The sequence below is a fragment of the Pteropus vampyrus genome, unplaced genomic scaffold, assembly GCF_000151845.1.
Source record: "Pteropus vampyrus isolate Shadow unplaced genomic scaffold, Pvam_2.0 Scaffold563, whole genome shotgun sequence".
Classification (NCBI taxonomy): domain Eukaryota; kingdom Metazoa; phylum Chordata; class Mammalia; order Chiroptera; family Pteropodidae; genus Pteropus; species Pteropus vampyrus.
In genome coordinates, this window is record NW_011889344.1 from 168,244 (window position 1) to 192,811 (window position 24,568).

Consider the following 24,568-nt stretch of genomic DNA (forward strand, 5'->3'; position numbering starts at 1 on the left):
GTGCCGGGTCCCTGCCCCATGCCCCTCACAGAGCGGAAAAAGCTGCCGTTTGTTGTCCTGGCTCCTGGGAAACCGGCTGGGCCCCGCCCCCGCGCTCGGGCTGAGCTGGAAGGGGCCGGGATGTGTGTCCCCCGCCAGTCCGGGGTGGAGGGGCCGGGGTCGCCACCTTCTGTCCACAGGTGCTGCAGACCGTAGCGCACCCACAGCGCCATGGGCTTGGACGTCTGGGTCGGCCCTTGGCGGCCGCACCGGCCCCGCGGGCCTATCGCGGCGCTCTACAGAGGCCCAGGCCCCAAATACAAGCTGCCCCCCAACACGGGTACTAGCGGCGCGCGCAGGCCTGTGCGGGTGGGGGTGGGGACGAAGGGGCTAGTGAGGTCTGCGCTGGGAGTGGGGTGCTGTACGCCGGGGTGGAGAGCAGGAGGTCTGTTCTAGGGGGGCCGGGGGTCGTGCCCGGGGCGAGAGCACCCCGGCCCCGAGGTGACGACAGGACGCCCCACAGGCTACATCCTGCACGACCCGTCGCGGCCCCGCGCCCCTGCCTACACCTTCGGCTTGCGCCTCCCCACGCAGCAGACGTCGTGCGGCCCGGGGCCCGGCCACCTGGTGCCGGCTCGCATGACGGTGCGCGGCCCCGACGGCACCCCAGCCTACTCCATCCACGGCCGCCCGCGCCAGGCAGCGCCCTGCCTCACTCCCGGACCGGGTCAGGACCCCTGGGACCCTGGCTTCTCCAACGCCAGCCGCCACCAGGGAAACCCCCCACCAGAGCCCCGACTCCCCCTCGGGCACCCTAACACTCCAAATCCGGCAGCCCATATCAGGGTCTCAAAGAACTGCAAGCCCCACCAGGCTTCGACAAATCGTGGCTCGGTTTTCCCCTAATCTCAGAACCCCAGACCGGTTCTGACCCATACCCCCGGTCCGGCCCACAGGCAGGTACTTCCCGGAGCGGGCAGGGAACGCAACGTACCCCAGCGCACCTCGGCACACCATCGCCCCCCGAAACTGGGGCATCCACACGGTGCAGCAGACCCCAGGTGAGACCAGAAAGGCCCGTTCCGGCCCGGAGGCCCTTCCCACCCCGGACCGGGAACCGCTCTGCAGGCGCTGGGACTACCCAGCACTCGAAGAGGCGGGGAGACCCGGGGTGGGGTGTCTGCAAACACCCACCCACAGAGCCCACTCCTTGCTGGCTCCTTCCCAGGCCCCGGTACCTACTCAGTGCCCTCGCTCCTGGGCCCCCGGGTCATCGGTAAAGTCTCGGCCCCAACTTACTCCATCTACGGCCGCCACGCGGCGGGCAGCTTCTTCGAGGACCTCAGCAAGGTGCGGAAGGAGCGGGCTGCTGGGCACAGGGGTCGACCGGGAGGACCGCAGCGGAAGCGAAGGGGTGGGAACTCACGGATAGCGGGGAACAGAGGTCGGACCCAGCGCCTCTTCTGCCTTCCTGCAGACCCCGGGTCCCTGCGCCTACCACGTGGTGAACCCTGGGATCTACAAGTCTCGAGCCCCCCAATTCACGATGCTGGCGCGGACTTCACTCCCCCAAGACAACACCCTGAATCCCGGGCCCGCAGCCTACAACGTGGACCAGGTGATCTGGAGTTCCAGGTCGAGGGTCAGAGGCGGGAGATGAGGGTCCCGGTCCAGGACTGAGGGTCTGAGATCTGAGGTCTGGGACCAGGCTCTCTGGGGGAATGCGGGTCTCGACGCAGAGCCGCATGGCCGGCTCCGCTGAGTCAGCGACGTCTCCTGGGTCCGCAGCACCGGAAGCCTCGCGGCTGGAGCTTCGGGATCCGGCACTCGGACTATCTGGCCCTGAACATGACAGATGCTGTTGACTAATCGGCCGGCGGGCGCGGCCCTAAAAATGTTTGCTTAAAGATCCCAGAGCCAGTCACGAGTCTGCCTCTCTGTGCGCGCGGCAGGGTGGGGCGCCGGGCGCGCGCAGCGGGATGGAAGCCTGGAAGGACGCGCCTGTCGAGTCCCGGAAATTTCGCGTTCCCGCGAGCCTTTGTGATTGGCCGGGACAAAAGCGCGCGCGGGCAGCCCCGCCTCCCCGAGGCGGCGATTGGTTCAGAGTTCCGCTTGCCTGAACCCCGCCCACCTGCCGTCGTGGGTCCGCCCTTGACAGTCGCGGAACTGTCCCTTCCCTTCCTTGCGGTCCTTACCCTGTGGCCACGAACACAACAGGGCAGAAGCAGGTTGGGATCCGTAGCAGGTCGAGCGAGGCCGCTGTGCGCGACAGGTACGGGCCGGGGTCAAATTATGAGGCTAAGAAGTGGGAGCCAGACACGGAGAGATGCACACGGCCGCCACACACACAGGGGACGGGAAGGGAGGGACGGACTTGAGAAACGGGAACTGGGTGGGGTCAAATGCACCTGGTCGCACAGACGGGCACAGGGCGGCGGCAGGTTCCAGGTTCGTCTCGCATCCCGCAGGCCCAGAGCCATGGCAGCTCCAGTGACCCCAGGATCCCCGGCACCCATCCCAGTTGCGCCTGGCGACCTCTCGCGGGGCGGGCCCCGGGGCCCTCCTGATCTCCCGGCAGAGCCCAAGCAGCTCCCTGAGCTGATTCGCCTGAAGCGAGACGGAGGCCGCCTGAGCGAGGGGGACATTAGGGGCTTCGTGAGCGCTGTGGTGGATGGGAGTGCACAGGGTGCGCAAATAGGTACGTGGGCGACCCCTGGGCACCCGAGTCCTGAGAACACCATATCGCCCCACCACTGTCACTAACCCCAGGATGACCCATCGCTGTGGGAACGCCCCCTCATGTTGTCTACACCACCGTCGCCCTTACTTAGGGGCCATGCTCATGGCCATCCGGCTGCGAGGCATGGATCTGGAGGAGACTGTGGCGCTGACCCAGGCCATGGCCAAGTCTGGGCAGCAGCTGGAGTGGCCGAAAGCCTGGCACCAGCAACTCGTGGACAAACATTCCACAGGGGGAGTAGGTGACAAGGTCAGCCTGGTCCTGGCACCTGCCCTGGCTGCCTGTGGCTGCAAGGTTAGAAGATGCTTTCTCCAGAGACCAGAAACCTCAGAGGCTCACAGTCAGCTCCCAACCTCCAACGGCCCAGACAGAGCCCCAAGGCAGAACCCAGGCTTCTTGCCCCCCAGGACAGAACAAGTCTCCCTCCCCATCAGCCCCCCATAACAGGGCCAAGTTATCTAGCACCCACTCCCCATTTGGTACCCCAGAAAGGACTCCCAAAGGAAGAGCTGGGTACTCCTCTGCCTCAGTCCCCCAGACTTGCGCACCCCCATCCAAGGCACTTTCTCCACTAGCTGGATACCCTCTCCATCCTTAGTAAACTTAGCTCCAGCTGAAGCCCTAACCTGGAAGGGGACAGAAATGTGGGGAGGTGGGGTGGGGACAGCCATTCAGTTGTCCTCAGCATCCCTGCCCAGCAGGTACCAATGATCAGCGGACGTGGCCTAGGGCACACAGGGGGAACTTTGGACAAACTTGAGTCTATTCCTGGATTCACCGTTATCCAGAGCCCAGAACAGGTACCAGGGGACCACTGGGTTATTGATGGAAATATTAACCAGAATCTCTGAATGATCCCTGAAGGGTTATTAATCGGGGTCACTAATGGGGTAATTGATCAGAGGTCATTGGGAGTCCTGATGAAGGGGTACTTGGCCAGATGCAAGGTCTGCTGGAGCAAGTTGGCTGCTGTATTGTGGGTCAGAGCAAGAAGCTGGTTCCTGCAGATGGAATCCTGTATGAAGCCAGAGATGTGACAGCCACCGTTGACAGCCTGCCACTCATCACAGGTGACCTGACCTGATTCCAGGGTCCACCTTCTCCATGTTGGACCCCTGACCTCCCATCACAGTCAGGGTCTTCTCATCAGGTGACTGTGGAGCCTCCCCCAACCCCAAGAGTAGTGTCCCCTCATCACAGGATGCCTGACCAACCCGAGAGTGACCAGACTGGCACACACATACCAGGCCCTGCCTCCCCCATCATAGGGACGTGACCCTCTAACCCTTGAATCTTGGGAGAACTCCAGGCTCTCCTTTACGTCCAGCCCCTCCCCCTTCCACCCCCAAGCTTCTATCCTCAGTAAGAAGGTGGTGGAGAACCTGTCTGCTTTGGTCATGGATGTGAAGTTCGGAGAGGCTGCAGTCTTCCCTAGCCAGGCAGAGGCCAGGGAGCTGGCGCGAGCGCTGGTGAGCAGCAGTGCCAGATGGGGCTGTGTGGCCTCTCTGTGGGATCCCTTGTAGCTGAGGCCTCCCTGTCGAGGCGGATCTGCCCCTCCCGGCCCAACCTTCCCTTCATAGTCGGACAGCCTGCTCCACTCTGCAGCCCTTTTACCTTGGCCTCTGCCAGGACCTTGTTTCCCCCTGGCAATCCTGACCTCACTGAGCAAGGCTGACCTGGCTCTGCCCCAGGCTTCCGGCCGCCCTCTACTGCCAACAGACACACCGCCTGCTTCAGGTCCCCCCCACCCCCACCCTTTCACTCCTGGGCAACCAAGTGTACAGCCCTGGCTAAACTTTGACGACACGGCGGGTTACAAGAGGCCATGCGGGAGGCAAGGAAGGGACCACAATGAACCGTGTCTCCACAGGTTGGTGTAGGGGCGGGCCTGGGGCTTCGGGTTGCAGCCGCTCTGACGGCCATGGACAACCCCCTGGGTCGCAGCGTGGGCCACACCCTGGAGGTGGAGGAGGCGCTGCTTTGCATGGACGGTGAGGGGCCGCCGGACCTGCGGGACCTGGTCACTAAGCTTGGTGAGTTGACAGGTGAGGTGTCAGGCCTGGGGCTACAGAGCCGCTCCCGCTGCACTTCAGCTCCGACCTGCCGGCAGGTGGCGCCCTCCTCTGGCTCAGCGGACAGGCGGAGACCCAGGCCGAGGGCGCCGCCCGGGTGGCTGCGACGCTGGACCACGGCTCAGCCCGGGGCTGCTTCGAGCGAATGCTAGCGATGCAGGGCGTGGACCCAGGCCTGGCTCGAGAGCTATGCTCCGGGACCCCCGCGCAGCGCCACCAGCTGCTGCCGCGCGCCCAAAGGCAAGAGGAACTGCTCGCGCCTGAGGACGGTGAGCAGTCGCAGACCTGCGTCCCTCCCCCCGGCCCCATTCCCCGTCCAGGTCTCTCCCCTTCCTGAGCCCCGGGCCCTGCCCCTGCCCCAGCCCCGCCCAGCACCCTCTTCCCGTAGGCACCGTGGAACAAGTCCGGGCACTGCCGCTGGCGCGCGTGCTGCACGAGCTCGGCGCCGGGCGCAGTCGCGCGGGAGAGTCGCTCCAGCCAGGGGTGGGCGCCGAGCTGCTGGTCAGCGTGGGCCAGAGACTGCGCCGCGGTGAGCACCGATCCCGGCCCCTCCTCGCCCGCGCTGGCCGCCCTGCCTGCTGGCCTCCTCTCCCGCTGACCGCCCGTCCCGCTGCCGGCAGGGACGCCGTGGCTCCGCGTGCATCTGGACGCGCCGGCGCTCAGCGGCCCGCAGCGCTGCGCCCTGCAGGGGGCGCTCGTGCTGTCCGACCGCGCGCCCTTCACCGCCCCCTCGCCCTTCGTTGAGCTCATCTTGCCGCCGACCGACACGCAGCAATAAAGCCCGAGAGCCGCAAAGCCGTGTCCGTGTCTGTCGCGCCGGCGGTCGGGAGCGGGAGGGCGGGAAGCGATGGTCGGCGAGGGGCGGGGCGCCCGACACGTGACCTCTGCTGGGCCCCGCCATCCCCTACGCGCACTGCCGGGTCCAAGCCCAATGGCGCATGCGCAGCGCCGTTGACGCAAGCGCACAGGCGACAGCGCGGCCGAATTCCCGGCGGCTACGGATCCTTAGAGAACGCGGCTGGGTGCGCGGTGCCGTGGTCCCCGACGTGAGGCACAAACGTCGGACCCCTGGAGGTGCAGACGCCGGGACCCAGAGAGCCTGGGAGGACCCCGGGTGCGAGGGACGCAGGGCGGGCGGGTGCCTGGGGCGTGCTCTGTGGCCCGCGCTGGCGTCCAGATTTCTGACTTCACCATTGGGCAGACGGGCGCCTTCCTAGAGGGCACCCAGAGAGGGCTGCAGGAAGCCTCCCCACTGCCTTCGCTTGCAGGCACATCTCGTGCACTGCTTAGAGCCCATTTTGTAAAGGAGGGAGCTGGTAGATTAGCAAAGAGACGTGCCCAAGGTCACGCGGGAACCGTCCGGACCGGAGTGGGTGGGGTGGGGCCACACGTTTAGGAATCTTCGGTAGGCCGGCTCAGCACCAGGTGGACAGGTGAGTGGGAGTCCTCAACACTACCTTGCGGTCCTGCAGAGGCCCCTGCAGAAAGGCACGGAGGTCACCGAAGCTACAGCAGGGCGTGGGCTGTGAGCCACCAGAGTTGCCATCAGAAACCTGGATGTGAAGAGGGTAGGACTTGTGGCAGTGGAGTCCTTGTTTCTGCACCAGGTTAGTGAGAGAAACTTCAGTGGGGATTGGGCGAGGGACGGAGCAGCATCGGAGTTGCCTGTGCTTCCTGTGGGCAGACTGGTGTGGATGACACCAATTTTGGCTGGAGGTGGGGGAAGGTGCCAAAGACCATGGTTGAAGTAGTCTCTGAACTGGAAGGCTGGCAGGCTGCAAAGGGCCACAGAAGCCAGTCTCTGGGGGTTAAAGCCAGACTCACACGCCTCCTGCCTGAAATGGGGGCTTTATTGCCGACAGATGCGCATGCTCAGAAGTCCAGGTAAGTCAGGCACTATAGGTGCAAGAGGGCAGCAGGATCACTGGCGGGCGGGGTGAAAGAGAATGAAGCTCTCAGGCTAAAGGACAGTTACAGGCATGGACGTTTGAGGATACCTAAGCTGGAGGATGAGGCTTCAGAGGTGAAGCGGTCCTGAGCTCAGCTGAGAACTGGGTGAGCAGTTAGGGACAGCTGTGAGCCTAAGTGCGGGGTTGGTCCTTCAGAGCGATGGGGGATGCAGGAGGCCAAGGCACCTTCTGGCTCCCAACACCTTTGGTTTTTCGCAGAAGCATCAGGCCCATGCTGCTGCTGACTCGGACACCTGAGGCCTGGCACAGGCTCTCTCAGCTCAAGGCCACAGCCCTCCCTGGGATTCTGGGAGGCAAGGCCCTACATATGAGGTGCCGGCTCTGGTCAAGGCAGGGCTCTGCAGAGACTGGCAGGCAGGGCCAGCCCCAGGGCCCTGGGCTGCAAACTAGGCTGCTAATCACAGCTTTGTTTGGGGCTGGCCTGGGTGGGGCCTGGCTGGCTCTGAGGGCTGAGAAGGAACAGTGGCGGCTGCAACGTCGGACAGAAGCCCTGCGCCAGGCCTCTGTGGGCCAGGGTGACTTCAGCCTGACGGATCACCGGGGCCAGGCTCGCTGCAAAGCTGACTTCCAGGGCCAGTGGGTGCTGATGTACTTTGGCTTCACGCACTGCCCTGACATCTGCCCTGACGAGCTGGAGAAGCTGGTGCAGGTGGTGCAGCAGCTGGAGGCTGAGCCGGGCCTGCCCCCAGTGCAGCCCATCTTCATCACCGTGGACCCCGAGCGGGACGATGTTACAGCCATGGCCCGCTACGTGCAGGATTTCCACCCACGGCTGCTAGGCTTAACCGGCTCTGCTGAGCAGGTCGCCCAGGTGAGCCGCAGCTACCGTGTGTACTACAGCGCCGGCCCCAAGGACGAGGACCAGGATTACATCGTGGACCACTCCATTGCCATCTACCTGCTCAGCCCTGATGGCCTCTTCACAGACTACTACGGCCGGGCCCGGTCTGCCAAGCAGATTGCAGACAGTGTGCGGGGCCACATGGCTGCCTTCCGCAGTGTCCTGCACTGACCATTAAAGCCGGTTTGAAGAGCTCTGTGTGCGTGTAAGCTGTCCCAGCAACCCCGAGGCCTTGGAAGGGCAGGGCCCAGGACCCGGTGGCTTGCTGGGGGTGCAGGGAAGGGGCAGCCACTGTCTCTGCACGGGGCGGGAGTCTTTTTAGGGACAGGTGGATGGCAACACCACTTTATTAGGCTGGGCCAGCCAGGAGGCGAGGGCGGAGTGAGCAGATGTGTGCCCATCCCTCAGCTCAGCGCTCCCCACTCAGGGCTGGGCCATGGAGGGGGCAGTGTAGGTCTGGAAGCGCGTGTGGGCCCGCTGGTGTGTGAGCAGTCTCAGGGACATGGTGTCCACAGCCGCCTCCAGCCCTGGCTGCTGGGTGATGTCCACCGTGTAGTCGTTGGCCTGGAAAGACAAGGCATTGGCAGAGTCCAGGCACCGCTTCCCTCCCAGGCCCCCTGGGCTACTCACCAGCTGCAGCGAGGCCAGCATGGAGCGGCACACCTCGAAGGCAGGCTGGCCAGCCACCAGCTCTGCAAAGGGACACCACTGGTTGAGCTGGCTGAACCTGGAGACCAGCTGGTCCCCATAAGTGTGAATGTCAAAAGGCACACGCTGCTCCTGCAAGGGGGAGAGGCGAGGTGCTGGGGCGAGGCTGGGGCAGGCAGCGGGACCCTGTCCCCCAGCAGAAGCCCGCCCGCCTCACCTGCTCCTGGAGCAGGGGCTGGACAGTGCCCTCCCATTCGCGGATGCGCTGGCTCAGCTCCGTCTCCTGCACGAACTTCTGAGAGGTGCTGATGAAGAGCTCCTGCAGGAGGACCGGGGCGGCTGCTGCCTTCTGTCGGGCCATGCCCAGCCCCCGCTGCCCCGACCCAGGCCTACCACATTCCTTCGGACCAGCTCCTCGTAGCTCAGGGCCGCCGGCATGGCCTCTGCTTCTGGAAGACAGGCAGCCATGAGCTGTGGGCCATCACCCCCCTCCGCCCGCAGGGGCCCCTCGTGGTTCCTGTCCAGCCCATTCCTAGACCTACCCAGGTCTGCAGCTTCCCCGGGTTCGGCACCCTCAGTCTCCACGTAGTCCTCGGCCTCTAGGAGGTCGTCTGCTGGGAGATGGAGTGGCCGCAGCGGGAGGAAGGTCAACAGGCGGAAGGTCAACGGGCCACCCGTCTTAAGCCACCAGCCCAGCCCACCACAACAGCCGCACCTGCCGCCCCCAGGTCCTCCAGGGAATCCTCCAGGTGGTCCTCCACAGGCCACAGCCCCTCCTCAGCCCTCGGCAACCATGGCTCAGCCACCTGCGCAGAGAGCATCTGTGAGGGGCACTGCTGTCCCCTCAGGGCCGCATGGGGTCCAGACTGGCAGGCACTTGCCTGCCTCCTCTGCAGCTTCCGGAGGGCCTCGAGTTGCTCCCTGACGTGCGTCCAGTACAGGACCTCCATGTCTGCACAGAAAGGCCTCGTGAGGGGTGCCGCATCCTGTCTAGTCCACCCAGGGACCAGAGCATGGCACTGTCACCCAAGAAGGGCACACAACGGCCCCACTCACCTGCAAAGGACGGGCCCTTACGCCGGGGTCTCCTTCCATCCGTGTGGTCAGCGTCTACAAGAGCAAGTGGTGGGCACGGGCCGGGCTCGGGCCCCGCCCGCCCACGCGCCCCAGCCCCGCAGGCCACTCACAGGCAGCCAGGTACCACTGGTGGAAGTCCTGCAGCTTGGCACCGCCCTTCCTCTTGCGCTTCTGTCCTGGAGCCTCCTCCACACAGGCGGGCACAGAGTAGGGCCTGCCTGAGGACACACCGATTGTGTCTGGACAGATCCCACGGGAGCACAGTCCCCACCAAGCTGCCCATGGGTATGGGGCACACCTCACCCACCACTTGGGCCCCAGCAAAGCCAGCCCCGATACCAAATGGAAGTAATCCTCCACCCAGTTACCTTTCTTGAACGGCCTAGAGTCCAGGGAGTTGAAGGGGTCCAGGCTCTCCCAGGGGTCTGGGCTCTCCTGAGCAAAGAGCACAAGCAGACACTGGGGAAGTGGGGGACGTGCACCCTCCCCCCACAGCGTGACACTCAGTGAAGTGACAGCCGAGGACTGGCCACTCAATCCGGGATCTGAGGGCGGCACACAGGGGCCTCAGGCAGGAGTGAAGGGTGGGTGGTGGGGCTGCCAGTGGGGTCTGGGCCCCCACCTCTCACCTTCAGCCGGCACGCGGGATCTAGGGCTTCTGGTCGCTCCCGCAGGGTGCACCCCATAGGCTGGGCCATACTCTGCAAAGAAACAGCCCAGGATGCCCCTCCTCTACCCGCCCCTCCTTCACCCAAGGCCCTGGGGGCGCAGCTCAGCTCTAGGGGCAGGAGGTTCAAATAGTTCAAGGACTAAAAAGTAACAAGACTTGTAGGAAAAATGTCAGAAGAACACACAAACTGGTAAATGCGTGGCCATGTGGAAAAACAAATAGTATGAACATTCATGCACCTGCCAACCAAAATTACCCATTACCACTGTTGCCTGTATGTGCTGGGTTTGTCTTTCAGTGACAATTTCTTAGCTCCAGGCTGGAGCAGAGCCTACCTGCTGGAACTTTAGAGGCTACCTGCCATCCTGGGTGGCACTGGGACAAAGGGCTGGGCGCAGGGCAGGTCTAGGGCTGGCTGGGGAAGCACCCACTGCCCTGACGAGCAAGGAGGGGGTCTGGGGGCACAGACCCGGCTAACAGCTCAAGCTCAGTAGCCTCTGTGGTCCCACCTGCTGCGGGCTCCGGGGCTCCTGGGGCTGCAGAGGGGCCTCAGGGTCCGTGGCCTCAGGGAGCTCTGCCACCCCCTCTGCATCCTCATCCTCAACCCCGCCTCCGGGCATCGGGCCTTCTGGAGAGGAGCCTGGGCAAGGGAGCAAGACACCTGTCAGCCCCAAGGAGCCCGGAGACCAGACAGCAGGTGGGGCGACACTCCCGCCCCAGGGAATGCAGCCAGCATCACGTGCGACACCCAGAGGAGGCAGCAGTGGTCCTCTCAACGTGCTACTGCAGTTTGGTGGGTGTTCTTAGCTACTTTCCTCTTTAGATGCTGCCACCTGCGTGTGCCCAGAAAGGACAGCTAGGTCCAAACCTCGGAGGCCCGAGACGGGCATTCAGCACGGCAGCGAGGTGAGGGTGAGGCCTGGGTGCAGTGGGGCCAGCTCCAAGGCAGGCTGGGGCCGCTGGGTGCAGAGTCCCGCCCCCACCCCACCTGTGGGTCCACCAGGGTGCTCTCTCCTCACCTGGCTCCTGGGAGATGCCAGGCACAGGGACCGGACTCCTGCACACAGGGGCTTCCACTGGCTGCTCCTCCGCCCTCCCCGCCTCTGGGAGAGATGAGGGTTCGGCAGGACCAGCCCCATCCCCATGACCCGCCTCCCACCAGAACCTGGGCACAGGACTCAGAGGCCTAGGACTGAGTCAGCTGCGGGCAAAGGTGAAACAAGGGGACCAGCTCCAGCAGGCGGGTCCACGGGGCAGGGACCAGGGCTTCTGGACACGGGACCAGGGCCACTGGACACAGGGCACACTACGAGGAGCCCAGCCTCGAAGACCCTCTCTCCACACCAACACCCACATGCGAGCCCTCACCCTTCCTCGGCTGCAGTGCCTCCACGGGTGACATGCCCACTGGCTCCAACATGAAGGCTCCTCTGGGGTGAGGCGTGCACGTGTTCATCCTGAAGTCCTTCCGGCTGGCCAGCACCTCCCCTTGACAGCTGTGCTTGCGGCAACACAGCAGCTGCAGAAGCTCTTCCCAGGCCAGTCCTGCCCCCACCCCCTGCAGGCCCAGGCCTATACCTGTACAGGGGGCTGGCATTCCTCTCCATCTCATCCAGGGCCACCAGGGCCATGGGCAGGAGGGGGACGATGAGGACCTCCTGCAGAGGCCGAAAGTGGGTGAGCTTTGGGTTCATGGGCTTTGGGCAGGGACCCCCATCCACGACCATCAGCCCCCATCTGCGGGGGGCGGGGGGCAGTACTCACACTGGGGGCCTGGTCGGTCCTCAGATCGACGTTAGCACGGGAATCAGGCAGGTCATCCAGCGACAGGAACTGCGGGGACAGTGAGAGCTCAGGAGCGGTGCCCAGCAAGCACGCAGCAGCCTCAGCCCGAGAAACCTCACCTCACTGTCCGCCTCCCGGGGGGCCCCGGAGCCGATGTCCCCACTGGCCCCATCTTCTTGGGCCGAGGAGAGCTGCTTGGCCCGCCTGCGAGAGAATTGGTGCGTGGGCTCCAGGAGGATGCGTGGGCTTCCGCCTTCCACGTGCGGACGTGCAGGCCTCCCCCCTGGGCTCGCACTCCAGGACTCACCTCTTGCCAGAGATGAAGTCGAGGGCCTGGTAGACCAGCGAGTAGAGGTACTCCACCTGGCGACCAGAAGCAGGAGGTAAGGACACAGGAAGGAGACGCAAGGTGCTCCATAGCCTCCCCGGGCCCCCCCAGCTGGACGTCGTGCACACGCAGGAGCCCGGCTGTCATCTCCAAAAGCACAGCACAGGCCTGCAGTGTGAGCTCCAGGAGAGCAGCACGCCTGGGAATTCCTCCCCCAGCTGGGCCCCCCACTCTGCCCGCACTTCACCGCGGCAGGTGGGGCCCTCCCCAGGCCGGCGTCCCCTGGCGCCCTGCACCACACCAGTGCCCTCGCGGGCTCCTGTCCCTTCAGCAGGCTCAGCCCGCTGCCACCTGTCCCTTCAGCAGGCTCAGCCCGCTGCCACCCCGCCTCTGGGCCCTGCGTCTCTGGCCACAATCTGGCCCCACTGGGTGAGGGTCCATCCTCGAGATGCTGACCAGAGGCAGCTGGCAGTAGCATGTGTACGTGTGCTGCCTCTGGGCTATTTCCTCTGGGACAACAGGGACAGCACCCAAGGGCACACAGATCCCTCTTTCCTTGGCCCCGCCTTTCATTCATGCAACAAATGTCTGCTGTGCGTCTGTCATGCACAGCGCTCTGCACTGGACACCGGGTCCAATGGCCCCTGACCACATGGATCCTAATTACAAGAAACAAGAAGCATTAACTATTCGAGCGCTAGGCACACACACAGGGCTGAACTTGGTGCTTCCTGTCATGCAGAGTTTGAATTAGGTGCCATAGCTATCCTCATCTTATACAAGACTAAATCCAGACTCAGACACACAGCCACCTGGGTCAGCGGTGGGGCCAGGACCTGCGCCGGGACCTGGGGACCTGAGGCCATCCTATGCAGCACAGCCACAGGCAGCCACAGCAATTTAATTAAAATTAATGAAACTCAAAACTCGAAATCCCTTAGTCACACTAGTCACCTTTCCAGGGCTCAGGAGCCACATGTAGCTGGTTGTTACCCTCCCCGCCAGCACGGACCGCAGACCCCCCCACCTCAGAAAGCCCCACACAGGCTGGTCCAGGCCGGCTCGCCCTGCCCACTCCCGCTTCCTGGCTGTGCCCCTACACTTGCCTCGGCCCCATCTGCCCACTGACTCTGCCCGCCACTCGGCTGTCAGTCACCTCCTGCTGTGCATCCCAAGTTACAGCAAGGCATTCCTCCTTAGGACAAAGGCAGGATATGCCCACGGTGCGAGGACACGCGAGGTGCATTTAACCCCACGGGGCTGCCGCGGCGCTCCGGCACTCATCCACCTTGCACTCCCTTCGGCAAACGCTCCAAACTGTGGGGAATCCCTCCCCAAGCTTCCGACGCAGCGGCTACCTTCGATCCCCCACCTGGAAGTGCGGCCGTAGGCATCGCTCCACGTGTTCGGGGCCCGCACCCTCGCTTCCCTCCCTCCGGCCAGACAGGAGGCGTCTTCTTTGTCTTCTCCTTCCCTCAAGGCAGCCCCTGGCCGTGTCCCTGACCCACTCCTCACTGTTTCCTCCGGGACATCTCACAGTCTTCCTCTCCCTGCTCCTTTTCCTGCCCGGCCCCCATTCCCAGCTGCCCTTCTACCTGCCACCCCCGCTTTCAGTCCTTGCTGTCACTGCGGATCTGCACCCCAGCCTGCCTGCCTCAGGGGTTCCGATTTGATCAGTCTGGATGCAGCTGGGCACTGACAATGGTTTGGGTTATAGGTTGGGCTGGGAATGCTTTAGTGACACCCAGGCTCTCTCCCTTCCTTTTCAATGACACCTCTTAGGAAGAGTCCACTGCCGATAGGTCCCTTCCCGTGTCTCGGTATGCCCTACCGGCGCCAGCCTGGCCCTCCTGTCACCAAAATCCCAGGAGACCTTCTAACCGCAGGCCCAGCAGATACCCCAACACCTTTGCCAGTGGGTCCACCTCGCTGGGCTCCACACTTCTGGCCTTTTCCGCCCGCTGGACGTTCTCTACTGCTCTGACTTTCCCGACGGGACATTTTCTCGACGCATCTGTCTGTCTTCCCTTCCTGCGGGCACTCCCTAAACACTGCCTCCCCGGGCACTTTCTTCCTTCTGCCGTTCCTCTTTCTCTACAGCATGGTCTCCTGGGGACCACCGACTCTGGGGGCCGGATCCCTCTCTGCACCCTGCGGCTCTCCTGCACACGGTCGGATGTTATAAGCAGGCCCGGCAGCTTTAAACCCAAGTTTATTCTTCAGTGGTAAAGGGCAGTGAGGAATCCAGGAAGGGGATAGAAGATGCTCGCAAGGCAGGTCAGAGATGGGGTGAGCCGGCCACCCACCCCAGCAGGACAGCGGACCGAGTCCCGCTTGGCACTCAAACACCAAGAAGAGCGCCTGGGAGGCAGGGCGGGGGCCCACCTTCTTACTGTAGACACAGGCCGAGCCCTGGATCAACAGCGCCGCCTCGACGAAGTTCATGGTGGTCTTCCCTTCGTCGAAAGAGATGCAGATCTGGTCCAGCTGCAAGACAGAGCGGGTGAGGGGGCCGGCGCGCGTCTCCTGGGCAGCCCACCCCCTCCTCCTAGCACCTCAGGCCCGGGGTGCCCGGTCACCCTGGGTGGCCCTCAGACCAACAGCTCTGGCTCTGCTTGGCACTCGCCTGCTGTCCATTGTTTTTGGACGGTCTCTGTGACCTCCTCCTTTCTGTAACCTCTGAGACGCGATATTTGGAAGAGGGAGACCCCTAGAGTTCGCCATCCACAGCCAGAGCCACACACCCCGTCCTGGGGATACTCCCCACCGTGCCCACCCACGTCAGGCGCGACCCAGACAGATTCCTGCAGAAGGGTCCCTCGCCCCAGGAGAACGGGGGGACCCCAGGCGTATGGAAGACAGACACAAACACTGGGGTCTTGGTCCTTTGCGCAGAAAACTCAGTGAGCACTTCCGAGTGAGTCCTCCTGCTTCCTCAGTAAGGCTCCCCCAAAGCCCAGCTCCTGTCGCCTCTCAAATGTCAGGGCCCCTGACCAGGTGCCGGCCCTTCCGCACCCACCCGGACCAGCTCTCTGCACAGGTGCAAGGCCACGCGTGTGGCCGTCCGCTGGGTCTGTCGGTCAGGACATCCAAACGCCCCATGCGTTGTACCTCCAGCTACTCAGGGTCTTCCCCACGGCCTGCCCTTCGCCAGCACCCTCTCACCAATGGCCCTCACATCTTCCAAGTTCTTGCCTTTCCTCCCACCTGCCCACCCTAGTCGGGCCATCTCCCTTGGACACGACTCGGGGTGTCCTGCCACCTGGGAAGGCGGTCTCGTCACACTACTGGAGGCCCCTCACTCAGCAGACCGTGAGCGGACTGTGAGCGGCTGGTAACTCCAGCCCTGAGCTTAGCACCTGATGAGCCCAGCAGACGTGACGAACAAAACAGTGACGTCAGAGCTGAGCTAAAAGACGACGGACAGTTCTGCCGCCTTCCCAGGTGAAGGCGACGGCTTCTCGGGGAGGGCAGCCCGCGCACAGAGGCGGTCTGCGGACACAGGACGTGCGCAGCAGGCAAACCTGTCCAAGGCAAAGGCTGCCCGGGCAGGGAGGCAAGGCGCCAGGCATTCCTCCTTGGGTGGCACAAAGGAGGGAGGCTGCGAAGAAGCCACCAGGGGCCACTTCCACTACTTCCTGAAGGGTGGGGGGGTCAGGTGGTCAGGTCAGTGGGGGAGGGAGGGGTCAGGAGGAGAGTCAGAGCGTGCAGAGCACCTGGACTCAGCCTGAGAGGAGAGGAGAGCTGGCCGTCCCGACCCCGAGCTGATGAGGTGGCCCTGCTCTTCGATGGCACTCTCGGCCTAGGCTGGTCACACAGTCCACTCTCCTTCTAATGACTCCCAAGTGCACACTCCCAGATGTCCCCTCCCCAAACCGCAACCAAGAAACCCAGGGGCCTTGGCCGGTCCCCCCTGACCAGCTGCCCCCCTGCACGTGCCACTGTCACTCCACTGACCTCGGCACTGACGGGGTCCCCCAGCGTGTCACTTCCCTCCAGGCTACTCTCCACACACCAGCCAGTGCTGGCAGCGAGACGCTGGCTGAACTCCATGAGTGTCCTCAGACCCCTGACGGCTTTCGGCCACTCCTCTGTGGGGCGGCCACGCAGACCGGCTCCCCTCTCCGGCTGCCCGCCGGGCCCGCTCGCCGCACAGCAGTCGCACGGCCGGCACCCGGTCCTCCGCCTCAGAACCCCGGAACGGCGCCGTCTGCCCCTGCAGCCTTCTCCGGCTACGTCAGGCAACTCCTTCCATCCCCGAGTTTGGTCTCCCAAACTCTTCCTCGCAGCAGTTTTTACACGAAGACACACGGTGGGGAGGAGGGTGAGCTCTGCTCTGCCACCTACTAGCTAGGACTCTGAGCACGTCACTTAATCTCTCCGTAGCACCTGAACTAGCAGGGCTTCTGTGAGGAACACGTGAGTTTAAACGTATAAAGCATGCCAAACAGGGCTCGTACGAGCAAACGCTGAACGCATGGTAATTATTAGAGCTCGGCGTGGTCACCTCCTTGGGACCCGTCTTCCCACAGGAGTGAAGCAGGAACTCAGTGCTTGCTTGCCACTGTCTTCTCAAGGCTTAACACAGTCCTTGACGCGCAACATAAACTCAACAACGAATAAATAAATGGATAAGAGAACAGCAACAACAGACACGATCTGTTTTTTTAAAAAAAAAGAACATTTTGGAAGATGTGTGGAAAACGAAAGAAGAATGGCAAATCTAGAGGCGAGGAGCTCAGGGCTTAGGGGGCAGAGGTTTGGAGGAGCAGAGAGACGAAGCCGGAGGGGCGCTGACCCGGCCAGGAAGCAAAATTACCAGGTGTCCCCAAGTACCGTGCTCGACATGGAAACCTGAAGCCACAGCAGCCCCGCCCAGCACAGCTCTCTGCAGTTTCTCAGCAGAGAACACGTCCAAGGAGAGATCTATCGTCAGATCGAGTTCCTTTAACGAACATTTATTCCGCACCTACTAAGTGCTGGCCAATCTGTTGAGCAGAAGGAAGAGAACATAAACATGGTCCCTACCCTTGAAGAATTTACATTCAAGTGGAAACAGACTATAAACAAGTAAACAAGCTAAAGAACACCTTGTGATAAATGGGCTAAAGTACATAGGCATTATGTGACGGAACTATTTTACATCTAAAATAGTAGTCAGCTGACGTTTAAAACTGAGACATAAAAGACGAAAAGGAATGAGACGTAACAAAAACTGAGTGAAGAACACTCCCCAGTAGGAAACATAAATGAAAACATAAATGTTCTCAGCCAAGAATAAGCTTGGGTGCTACAGGCTGGCTGGCTCAGAAGAACAGGCAAAGAAGCCAAGTGAAGGCTACAACAGTGAGCAGGACCAGACTCAGGAGGGGAAGTCTGCACTTTATTCTGAAAGCAATAGAAAGCCACAGAGGTGTTTTAGGCAGGGCAGTGCCGCAGCCTCGTTTTAATTTTTAAGAGCCACCCTTGCTGCTGGATGGAGCATGGGTTGGATGGGACCAAAAACAGAGGGAGGGAACCCAGGAAGGAAAGTTTTACATGAATCTGAGCCAGATGGTGGCCTGGGCCACAATAAAAGGAGAAGAGATGAATTCAAGTGAAATTCTGGTGGTTTAACTGACCTGAATTCATGGGTGTACTGGGTGTGGAGCCATTCACTGGAATGGCTCTTAGCTTTCACTTTTGGTTGAATAGTGGTGACATTTACCAAGATCAGGAAGACTGGGATTTGAGCAGAAAATAGAGCTCTTGTTAAATATATTAAATCTGAGATGCTTTGTCGCATCTAAGTGGAATGTCAAGTGAGCAGCTGGATACACAAAATAGAGTCAGAGGAAAGATACGAGATGGAAATATAAACCTGGGAGTTGTCCTCATACAGGTGGCATTTAAAATCCTGGATATAAATGACTGTTGAGGGGAAATGTGCAAGATGGCCCAGAACCCACCCTGAGGAGCTCAACGCAGAAATTGGATACGAAAGAAAAAGTAGGCGATGAAATGGGAAGAAAATCAGAATACCAAAACCTGTTTCAAAAAGGAGGGAGTGGTCAACCCAACGAATGCTGCTGAGTTGAATAAGATGCTATGTCCAGTGTCCCCTGAATTGACAGGATAAGGGTTATTACTGATCAAGACAGTAGCACAGTAGCAGTCCAAATGGACTGAGGAGTGAAAGTGAAGTACAGAATTCAGCGAACGGCTCCTAAAGATCTAAACACAGCTGTGAAATATAGAAGATGAGATGCAGACGGGCTGAAACATGGCAGTAGCCTGAAAACGGGTTTGAAAATCCAAGACAGACATTCTTCTGGTCAATTACGTTGTAACAACTCTGTATGGTAACAGGTAACGGTTACTACACTTACTGTGGTGACCACTTTGTAAGGCACATGAATGTTGAATCACTACATTGTACTCCTGAAACTGACGCAATGTTGTATTTCCATTATATCGCAAAATAAATTTCAGAAAAAGAAAGAAATCCCTTTTGCACCGTGATCCAGATCTCTCAAACACTCAAACATGCACATAAATCCTCGTCTATCGCATTAAAGAAAAATGCTGGTCATCACCCACTAAACCGATTTCACAGCTCACTAATGGGTAGAGACCTGTAATGACCGCTCCGGGCTAGTTTAACACGGGGTGGTTTCAGGAGGCAGCGATGGAGCTGGGAAAAGAGAAGCGAGCACGAGGACCAGCGCAGCCGAGCGCCGATGGTACACAGACTAGGAGACCGCGGAGCCGCCCAGCAGCGCTGGGCCCGGCGCCCCGCCCGCCCGACGCCACTCCCCCGGGGCCGTCCTCACCTCCTCCAGATACTCGCCCAGCTGGGCCGCCACGTCCACCTCCCAGTTCTTGGTGAGGTCGCGGATGGGCTGCAGGAGGTGGGCGAAGCGCGCCTCCACGTCCTCCATGTCCAGGGAGGGCCGGGGCGGCCCGGGGACCGCGGGACTGGTTTCGAAGGGGGCCAGGGTCCTCAGCGCGCCTCTACCTCTGTCGCCATTTTGCTGTTCCCGCCCAGAAAAGCACGTAGCGCGGGGCGCCGCGCGCACACCTATGACGTACAGGGCCACGGCCCGCGTGGAGGGAACCCGGGTGCGGCGCAGCCGACGCGCGCCGGAAGCGGGGCCCGGCGGAGGGGCGGGCCCAGGAGGGGCGGGGCCAGGAAGGGCGGGGCCAGGGGCGGGGTTTGCAGTTGCCGCGGGCGCGGCCCCAAGGACCCGCGGGCTCCCGTCCAGCGGACAGCGGAGCGGACATGGCGGGCTCTGGGCTCCCGCGGCAGCTCTTCCTCCAGGGCGTGGCTGCCGTCTTCTTGTTCGCCTTCGCCTCACTCTACACACAGATTCCGGGTGAGGACGCCGAGCGCGGGACACCCCGCAACCCGCGTCTGTGCCCTCCCGTTTCCCCACGCGACACAACGCTGTTTTAGGGCGGGAGCGAGGTCCAGGCCTTGATTCGTGCAGGGTTCAGAGGGTTGGAGGGCTTACAATGGTCCCTTTCCCGAAGGGGTCCGAGTTCTGACCTGGGGCGGTGGCAGAACCCAGAGGGAGGTGGGCCCAGGCCTGTGGGGACAGGTAGGAGATAAAGCTCTGATCTGGAGGAGAGTGGAACTGGGCTCTGCAGGGTGGGAGATCCAGGCCTGGGGGTCCGGGTAGACCTTCTGGGGCCTGACCTGGGGGAGGGGGATGGTCAATAGGTTCTGACCCGTTGGGAGTAGAGTCTGCATCTCTTGACCTGGTGGCGGGGTGGGGGCTGCAGGTCTTGACCTGAGGAAGCAGATATGCAGGCCCTGACTGGTGGCGGCCATCTAGCCTTTGAGGGCAGTGTTCAGGGCATGGCCCTGACATGCCCTCCCACAGGTCTCTATGGCACGGAGGGCATCCTACCTGCACGGAGGACACTGCGGCCGCAGGGCAAGGGGCGCTGGCAGCAGCTCTGGGAGATCCCGACACTGCTGTGGGAGGCGCCACGCCTGGGACTGGACACAGCGCAGGGCCTGGAGCTGCTGAGCCTGCTGGGCACCTTGCTGGCCCTGGGTGCGCTGCTGCTGCGCCGGCTGCGCCACCCCCTCATCTACCTGCTGCTCTGGGCCGCCTACCTGTCAGCCTACCAGGTGAGTGGGGCTATCCGCCGCCCCCACACACCACTGGGGAACTTGTCACCAACTCGCTCCAGCCCCATCCACACTCCACTCCACCCCTGTCGCTGCCTTGCCCGCCTCCCTAGGCATACATCTCCTGCCCCCTGACACTGCTTCTCCTTGCAGGTGGGCCAGGTGTTTCTTTATTTCCAGTGGTGAGTGAAGATTACATGTGGGCCTGCAATTGGCCTGGGGGTGGGGCGAGGGTGGGGCAGGGTGTGTCTGCCTCTTTCCGGAGGACCCTCTGACAGGAGCGCCTTGATGGGGGGCCCGGGCCTTTTGTGCTCTTCCTGCTCCCCGTAGGGACTCCCTGCTGCTGGAGACTGGCTTCCTGGCCGTGCTGGTGGCCCCCCTGAAGCAGCCCCCCAAGGGCAGGCTGGCGGGGGCCTTGCCTCACGAAGACCTCCCCTTCTGGCTCGTGCGCTGGCTGCTGTTTCGCCTCATGTTCGCCTCTGGTGTGGTCAAGCTGACCAGCCGTTGCCCCGCATGGTGGGGGCTCACTGGTGAGGATCCCAGACCGGACCCAGGGCAGTCTTGGGTCCGCACAGCCCTGACCGCCCACTGTCACCTGCAGCCCTCACCTACCACTACGAGACGCAGTGCCTGCCCACACCTGCCTCCTGGTTTGCGCACCACCTTCCCGTCTGGCTGCACAAGCTCAGCGTGGTAGCCACCTTCCTCATCGAGATCGCCATGCCACCTCTGTTCTTCGTGCCCGCTCGCCGCCTGCGCCTGGCTGCCTTCTACTCCCAGGTGGGTGGGGCCTCAGCCATCAGGGAGACAGGTGGGACATGGCCTTCTTCCGCACTACCCAGCGGGTCTTGTTGCGGACAGAGTGGCTGCTGCCTCGTGGGCAGAGGGACGAGCTAAGTCACAGTGCGAAGGTGTGTCTGTGGGGCAGGGAGCAGCTTCGCTGGGGGGCATCATTCTCTGATCAGCAAGAGCACAAGACGTGCTGAGCTCGGGTTTGCTCCAGGTGGTGGTGGGAAGCCATGGGAGGTATGGGTAGGGAGTAGAAGACAGATAGATGGGACAGGACAGAGGCCAGGGGGTGCTAGAGAGGGGGCAGGAAGCCTGCAGGAGAGACTGAGGCATGCGCCATGGCTCCAAAGGGCTCAGGCGAGGGCAGCCTTGGAGCGCTGAGTGCCGACCCCTGCCCAGGTCTTGCTGCAAGTCCTGATTATCATCACTGGCAACTACAACTTCTTCAACCTGCTCACCCTGGTGCTCACCACTGCCCTCCTGGATGACAAGCACCTGGCTGCCGAGTCTGGCAACAGCCACCGCAAAAAGGCACCTGCCTGTGAGTGACAGCCTGCCCGAGACAGCCAGCCATCCTCACTTGTGTCCCCTTCCTTCCAACACCCCAAGTGGCCTCTACCCTAGCTACCCCCAGCTGGCCCTCTACCCTCTTCCCAGCTGACCACGACTGCCCTGCCCTACAGCCTGGCCCAAAGCTCTGATGGGCCTGCTGGCCTTGCTCCTGGAGCTGACTGTCCCCGGGCTGCTGGCCTATGGCACGGTGCACTACTTCGGCCTGGAGGTGGACTGGGAGCAGCACACTGTCCGCTCCAGAACCAGTGAGTGCCAGCTGGGCACCGGGGGGCGGGGCCGGACCGCCCATCCTCACACCAGCTTCCTCCCACAGCTTTCACCTTCCACCAGTTCTCCCAGTGGCTGAAGGTGGTGACCCCGCCCACCATGTGGCTGGGGGTGGCCTCCCTCACCTGGGAACTGCTGAGGGCTCTCTGGAGGTGTGTGCCGGGGAGGGGAAGGGGGCGGGGGCGGGGCGGGGGCAGGGCTGGCTGTAGAGCCACCAGAGCAGGGCCGACTGCACTTCATCCCCCACTCAGGTGGACCCAGGTGTGGGGGTGGCTGCAGAAGTTTTGGGCTGCAGTCCAGCTGTTCATTTTCGGCATTGCCACAGCGGCCTTGTTCGTGATTAGCCTGGTGGGTACCACTTCGCAGGGGCGGGGGAGGGGGCTGAAGGGTCAGCACTGAACCTCCACCCACCTGCCTCCAGGTGCCATACTCTTACATGGAGCCCTCCACCCATGGGCACCTCTGGACCGGCGCCCACCGCCTGTTCGGTGCCGTGGAACACCTGCAGCTGGCCAGTTCCTACGGCCTCTTCCGCCGAATGACCTGTCTGAGCGGGCGGCCGGAGGTGGTGCTGGAAGGCAGCTACGACGGGCACCACTGGACGGTGAGTGCTCCCGCGGGCCCCTGCTCGGGGCGCCCAGCAGGCTCTGTGGGGGTGGGGGGCTCAGGGGACCCGGGTGCAGCCGCCCTCATGAACTTGGCTGGGTACACAGGAGATCGAGTTCATGTACAAGCCGGGGAATGTGAGCCGACCGCCCCCCGTCGTGGCGCCCCACCAGCCACGCCTGGATTGGCAGATGTGGTTTGCGGCCTTGGGCCCCCACACACACAGCCCCTGGTTCACGAGCCTGGTGCTCTGCCTGCTGCAGGGCAAGGAGCCAGGTGAGGCCGGAGCGGAGGGGAGGGCAGGGGTGGGGCCTTGTGGGCGGGGCTGAGGGCGCTGGGCGCTGAGCCCCGCTTCCTCGCAGTGATCCGCCTCATCCAGAACGACATGGCCAGGTACCCCTTCCACAAGCAGCCGCCCACCTATGTGCGGGCCCAGCGCTACAAGTACTGGTTCTCACAGCCTGGGGAGCAGGGGTAAGACTGGGGCGCCGGGCAAGGGCCTGGGGGCTGGACTTGGCACTGCATGAACTCTCCCCCACCCCACTGCAGCCGGTGGTGGCGACGCCAGTGGGTTGAGGAATTCTTTCCACCCGTGTCCCTGGGAGACCCCGTGCTAGACACGCTGCTCAGGCAATTTGGCCTCCAGGTAGGAAGGCGTTAGCCAGGCTCGAGAAGGTGGGGATGGGTGGGTAACCCCACCATGGACCCTCCTCAATCCTGCGCCCACAGGACAAGAGCCCGCCCCGGGCACGCAGCGCCAGCAGCACCCTTGCCCGGGCTCTCCACTGGTTACGGAGACAGCTGTCGCCTCTGGAAGCCCCCACCTTGCTCTGGGGGCTCATTCTCACAGTCGGGGCCATTAGGGTCATGCAGGCCCTGCTGGGGCCCCAACCCTCCCGGTGGTCTTCTCCAGCCAGAGAGGAGAGGCCAGCCCCCAAGGACTCAGCCCGTGACCAGGCTGCCCCAGCCCCCAACAGCCGCAGCAGCAGCTCCCAGACCTCCCGGCGGAGAAAGTAGCTGTGTCCTGTGAGCCGCGTGTCCCAAAGGGCTGCGGTCCCCGGCATATCTGGCCTTCTGGAGCAGGACATGGCCTTAGCCAGCTGTCTTGGCAGACATGGGTCAGGGTGATGCCCTCGGGGAAAGGCTATGGCTGCCATGCTGTCTCGAGGGCCCACTTGTCCCCCGCGTCACCACGTCCCTTCCCGGGCACCCTCTGCCTGGATGACAGCCCAGGAGGCGGACGTGAGACCAGCTCAAAGTCCCTCCCAGGATGCTGCAGTCAGAGCTGTGGGAGTTTGGGATCTGATGCTGCAACCCCAGCACCTGCGCATGCGCAGGACGCGGACAGACAGAGGAGCCATTTGGGGTCAGGAGCCAATAAAGGCGGCTCTGTGCTTAATGTGTGCCTGCTGTTTCCCTCTCACTGGGGGCCTGTGGACAGTGGGCCTCCCTGCCTCCGGCGGGGAACCAAGCCCAGATGCTGACCAGCTGCCACTGTCCTGGCTTCTGGGCATCTGCTGTCCTGTCCTCAGAATCCCCTCTATACATAAAAAGGGTGCTCATCGAATCATCTCAGCAGCTTATTGAAAATCAGCTGACCACATGCAGGGCTTATCCCCACGGTTTCTATTCTGTTCCATGCGTCCATGAGTGTGTTTGCATCCTGGACCACTGTGGTTGATTACTGTAACTTCCTAGTAAGTAGGAAGTGTGAGTCTTACAGTTTGATTCTTTTTAAAGATTGTTTTGGGTCCCTTGAGATTCCATACTAATTTTAGATTGTATTTTCCTATTTCTGTAAGACAATCCATTGGGATTTTGATAGGGTCACTTTGAATCTAGATGGCTCTGGTAGTATTGTCATTGTAGCGATACTAAGTCTCCCAATCCATGAATTTTAATTTCTTCTCTTCATTTAAGTCTAGCAGGTTTTAGCAATAACTCCATGTGTTCCGATTGTAGGTTATAAATGCCTAAAATGTTTTAACTACTTTACAAGTTTAATGTTAACTAATTTTTTAAATGTTCAGTCATCTGACCTAACAATCTTTTCAAGCTTCGAGGGAAAAAAAAAATGAATAAGCAAACAAACACATTGAGCCAA

General features: G+C 62.0%; 5 protein-coding genes across 14 annotated transcripts; 4 read left to right on the forward strand and 1 right to left on the reverse strand.

Moving 5' to 3' along the window:
* Positions 1-181: 181 nt before the first annotated feature.
* On the forward strand, positions 182-1,893 carry ODF3B (outer dense fiber of sperm tails 3B). Its single transcript, XM_011384142.2, has 6 exons — positions 182-319; positions 503-706; positions 936-1,040; positions 1,208-1,329; positions 1,457-1,597; positions 1,768-1,893. Exons 1-6 carry the CDS (start codon positions 211-213, stop codon positions 1,846-1,848), a joined length of 762 nt encoding a protein of 253 aa, XP_011382444.1. The 5' UTR covers positions 182-210; the 3' UTR covers positions 1,849-1,893.
* Positions 1,894-2,108: 215 nt separating this feature from the next.
* TYMP (thymidine phosphorylase) lies at positions 2,109-5,586 on the forward strand. 2 transcript variants are annotated; one of them, XM_023525438.1, is made up of 10 exons: positions 2,109-2,251; positions 2,448-2,677; positions 2,811-3,013; positions 3,421-3,519; positions 3,660-3,789; positions 4,070-4,188; positions 4,590-4,752; positions 4,830-5,060; positions 5,180-5,320; positions 5,412-5,586. In XM_023525438.1, the coding sequence occupies exons 2-10, from the start codon at positions 2,458-2,460 to the stop codon at positions 5,567-5,569; spliced, it is 1,464 nt and encodes a 487-aa protein (XP_023381206.1). In that variant the 5' UTR covers positions 2,109-2,251; positions 2,448-2,457; the 3' UTR covers positions 5,570-5,586. The 2 variants fall into 2 exon arrangements, with proteins under 2 accessions (XP_023381206.1, XP_023381205.1); XM_023525437.1 differs by having other exon boundaries at positions 5,180-5,586.
* Positions 5,587-5,713: 127 nt separating this feature from the next.
* On the forward strand, positions 5,714-7,794 carry LOC105308273 (protein SCO2 homolog, mitochondrial). Of its 2 annotated transcripts, XM_011384137.2 has the most exons (3): positions 5,714-5,865; positions 6,264-6,398; positions 6,960-7,794. In XM_011384137.2, exon 3 carries the CDS (start codon positions 6,973-6,975, stop codon positions 7,771-7,773), a length of 801 nt encoding a protein of 266 aa, XP_011382439.1. In that variant the 5' UTR covers positions 5,714-5,865; positions 6,264-6,398; positions 6,960-6,972; the 3' UTR covers positions 7,774-7,794. The 2 variants fall into 2 exon arrangements, with proteins under 2 accessions (XP_011382439.1, XP_023381209.1); XM_023525441.1 differs by lacking the exons at positions 5,714-5,865; positions 6,264-6,398 and having other exon boundaries at positions 6,412-7,794.
* Positions 7,795-7,917: 123 nt separating this feature from the next.
* On the reverse strand, positions 7,918-19,181 carry NCAPH2 (non-SMC condensin II complex subunit H2). 7 transcript variants are annotated; one of them, XM_023525436.1, is made up of 21 exons: positions 18,923-19,177; positions 16,930-17,098; positions 14,496-14,597; positions 12,090-12,145; positions 11,902-11,986; positions 11,762-11,830; positions 11,576-11,655; positions 11,366-11,493; positions 11,017-11,100; positions 10,507-10,637; positions 9,957-10,028; positions 9,696-9,762; positions 9,438-9,545; positions 9,307-9,360; positions 9,132-9,202; positions 8,966-9,056; positions 8,793-8,864; positions 8,644-8,699; positions 8,468-8,569; positions 8,233-8,382; positions 7,918-8,166 (listed from the first exon to the last, which is right to left on the reverse strand). In XM_023525436.1, exons 3-21 carry the CDS (start codon positions 14,553-14,555, stop codon positions 8,026-8,028), a joined length of 1,677 nt encoding a protein of 558 aa, XP_023381204.1. In that variant the 5' UTR covers positions 14,556-14,597; positions 16,930-17,098; positions 18,923-19,177; the 3' UTR covers positions 7,918-8,025. The 7 variants fall into 7 exon arrangements, 5 of the variants coding, with proteins under 5 accessions (XP_023381204.1, XP_023381203.1, XP_011382447.1 ...); XM_023525435.1 differs by lacking the exon at positions 16,930-17,098 and having other exon boundaries at positions 8,644-8,696; positions 18,923-19,180; XM_011384145.2 differs by lacking the exon at positions 16,930-17,098 and having other exon boundaries at positions 8,644-8,696; positions 8,793-8,861; positions 18,923-19,179.
* A 128-nt stretch (positions 19,182-19,309) lies between these two features.
* On the forward strand, positions 19,310-24,568 carry LMF2 (lipase maturation factor 2). 2 transcript variants are annotated; one of them, XM_011384149.2, is made up of 14 exons: positions 19,310-19,465; positions 19,976-20,229; positions 20,383-20,411; positions 20,560-20,759; positions 20,831-21,009; positions 21,418-21,559; positions 21,702-21,836; positions 21,905-22,010; positions 22,110-22,206; positions 22,280-22,462; positions 22,572-22,740; positions 22,827-22,938; positions 23,014-23,110; positions 23,194-24,568. In XM_011384149.2, the coding sequence occupies exons 1-14, from the start codon at positions 19,372-19,374 to the stop codon at positions 23,479-23,481; spliced, it is 2,085 nt and encodes a 694-aa protein (XP_011382451.1). In that variant the 5' UTR covers positions 19,310-19,371; the 3' UTR covers positions 23,482-24,568. The 2 variants fall into 2 exon arrangements, with proteins under 2 accessions (XP_011382451.1, XP_023381224.1); XM_023525456.1 differs by lacking the exon at positions 21,702-21,836.

Excerpts from the sequence above, each read along its gene's own strand:
- ODF3B (XM_011384142.2), top strand. The coding sequence starts at position 211 with ATGGGCTTGGACGTCTGGGTCGGCCCTTGGCGGCCGCACCGGCCCCGC. Across the intron at positions 707-935 it reads CTGCCTCACTCCCGGACCGG|GCAGGTACTTCCCGGAGCGG; the intron begins GTCAGGACCCCT and ends TCCGGCCCACAG. Across the intron at positions 1,598-1,767 it reads CAGCCTACAACGTGGACCAG|CACCGGAAGCCTCGCGGCTG; the intron begins GTGATCTGGAGT and ends CTGGGTCCGCAG.
- TYMP (XM_023525437.1), top strand. The coding sequence starts at position 2,458 with ATGGCAGCTCCAGTGACCCCAGGATCCCCGGCACCCATCCCAGTTGCG. Across the intron at positions 3,014-3,420 it reads TGGCTGCCTGTGGCTGCAAG|GTACCAATGATCAGCGGACG; the intron begins GTTAGAAGATGC and ends CCTGCCCAGCAG. Across the intron at positions 3,520-3,659 it reads TTATCCAGAGCCCAGAACAG|ATGCAAGGTCTGCTGGAGCA; the intron begins GTACCAGGGGAC and ends GTACTTGGCCAG.
- LOC105308273 (XM_023525441.1), top strand. The coding sequence starts at position 6,901 with ATGGGGGATGCAGGAGGCCAAGGCACCTTCTGGCTCCCAACACCTTTG.
- NCAPH2 (XM_011384143.2), bottom strand. The coding sequence starts at position 19,030 with ATGGAGGACGTGGAGGCGCGCTTCGCCCACCTCCTGCAGCCCATCCGC. Across the intron at positions 11,831-11,901 it reads CCCGGGAGGCGGACAGTGAG|TTCCTGTCGCTGGATGACCT; the intron begins GTGAGGTTTCTC and ends CTGTCCCCGCAG. Across the intron at positions 9,763-9,956 it reads ATCCCGCGTGCCGGCTGAAG|GAGAGCCCAGACCCCTGGGA; the intron begins GTGAGAGGTGGG and ends CTCTTTGCTCAG.
- LMF2 (XM_011384149.2), top strand. The coding sequence starts at position 19,372 with ATGGCGGGCTCTGGGCTCCCGCGGCAGCTCTTCCTCCAGGGCGTGGCT. Across the intron at positions 20,230-20,382 it reads CCTACCTGTCAGCCTACCAG|GTGGGCCAGGTGTTTCTTTA; the intron begins GTGAGTGGGGCT and ends TTCTCCTTGCAG. Across the intron at positions 21,837-21,904 it reads CACTGTCCGCTCCAGAACCA|CTTTCACCTTCCACCAGTTC; the intron begins GTGAGTGCCAGC and ends TTCCTCCCACAG.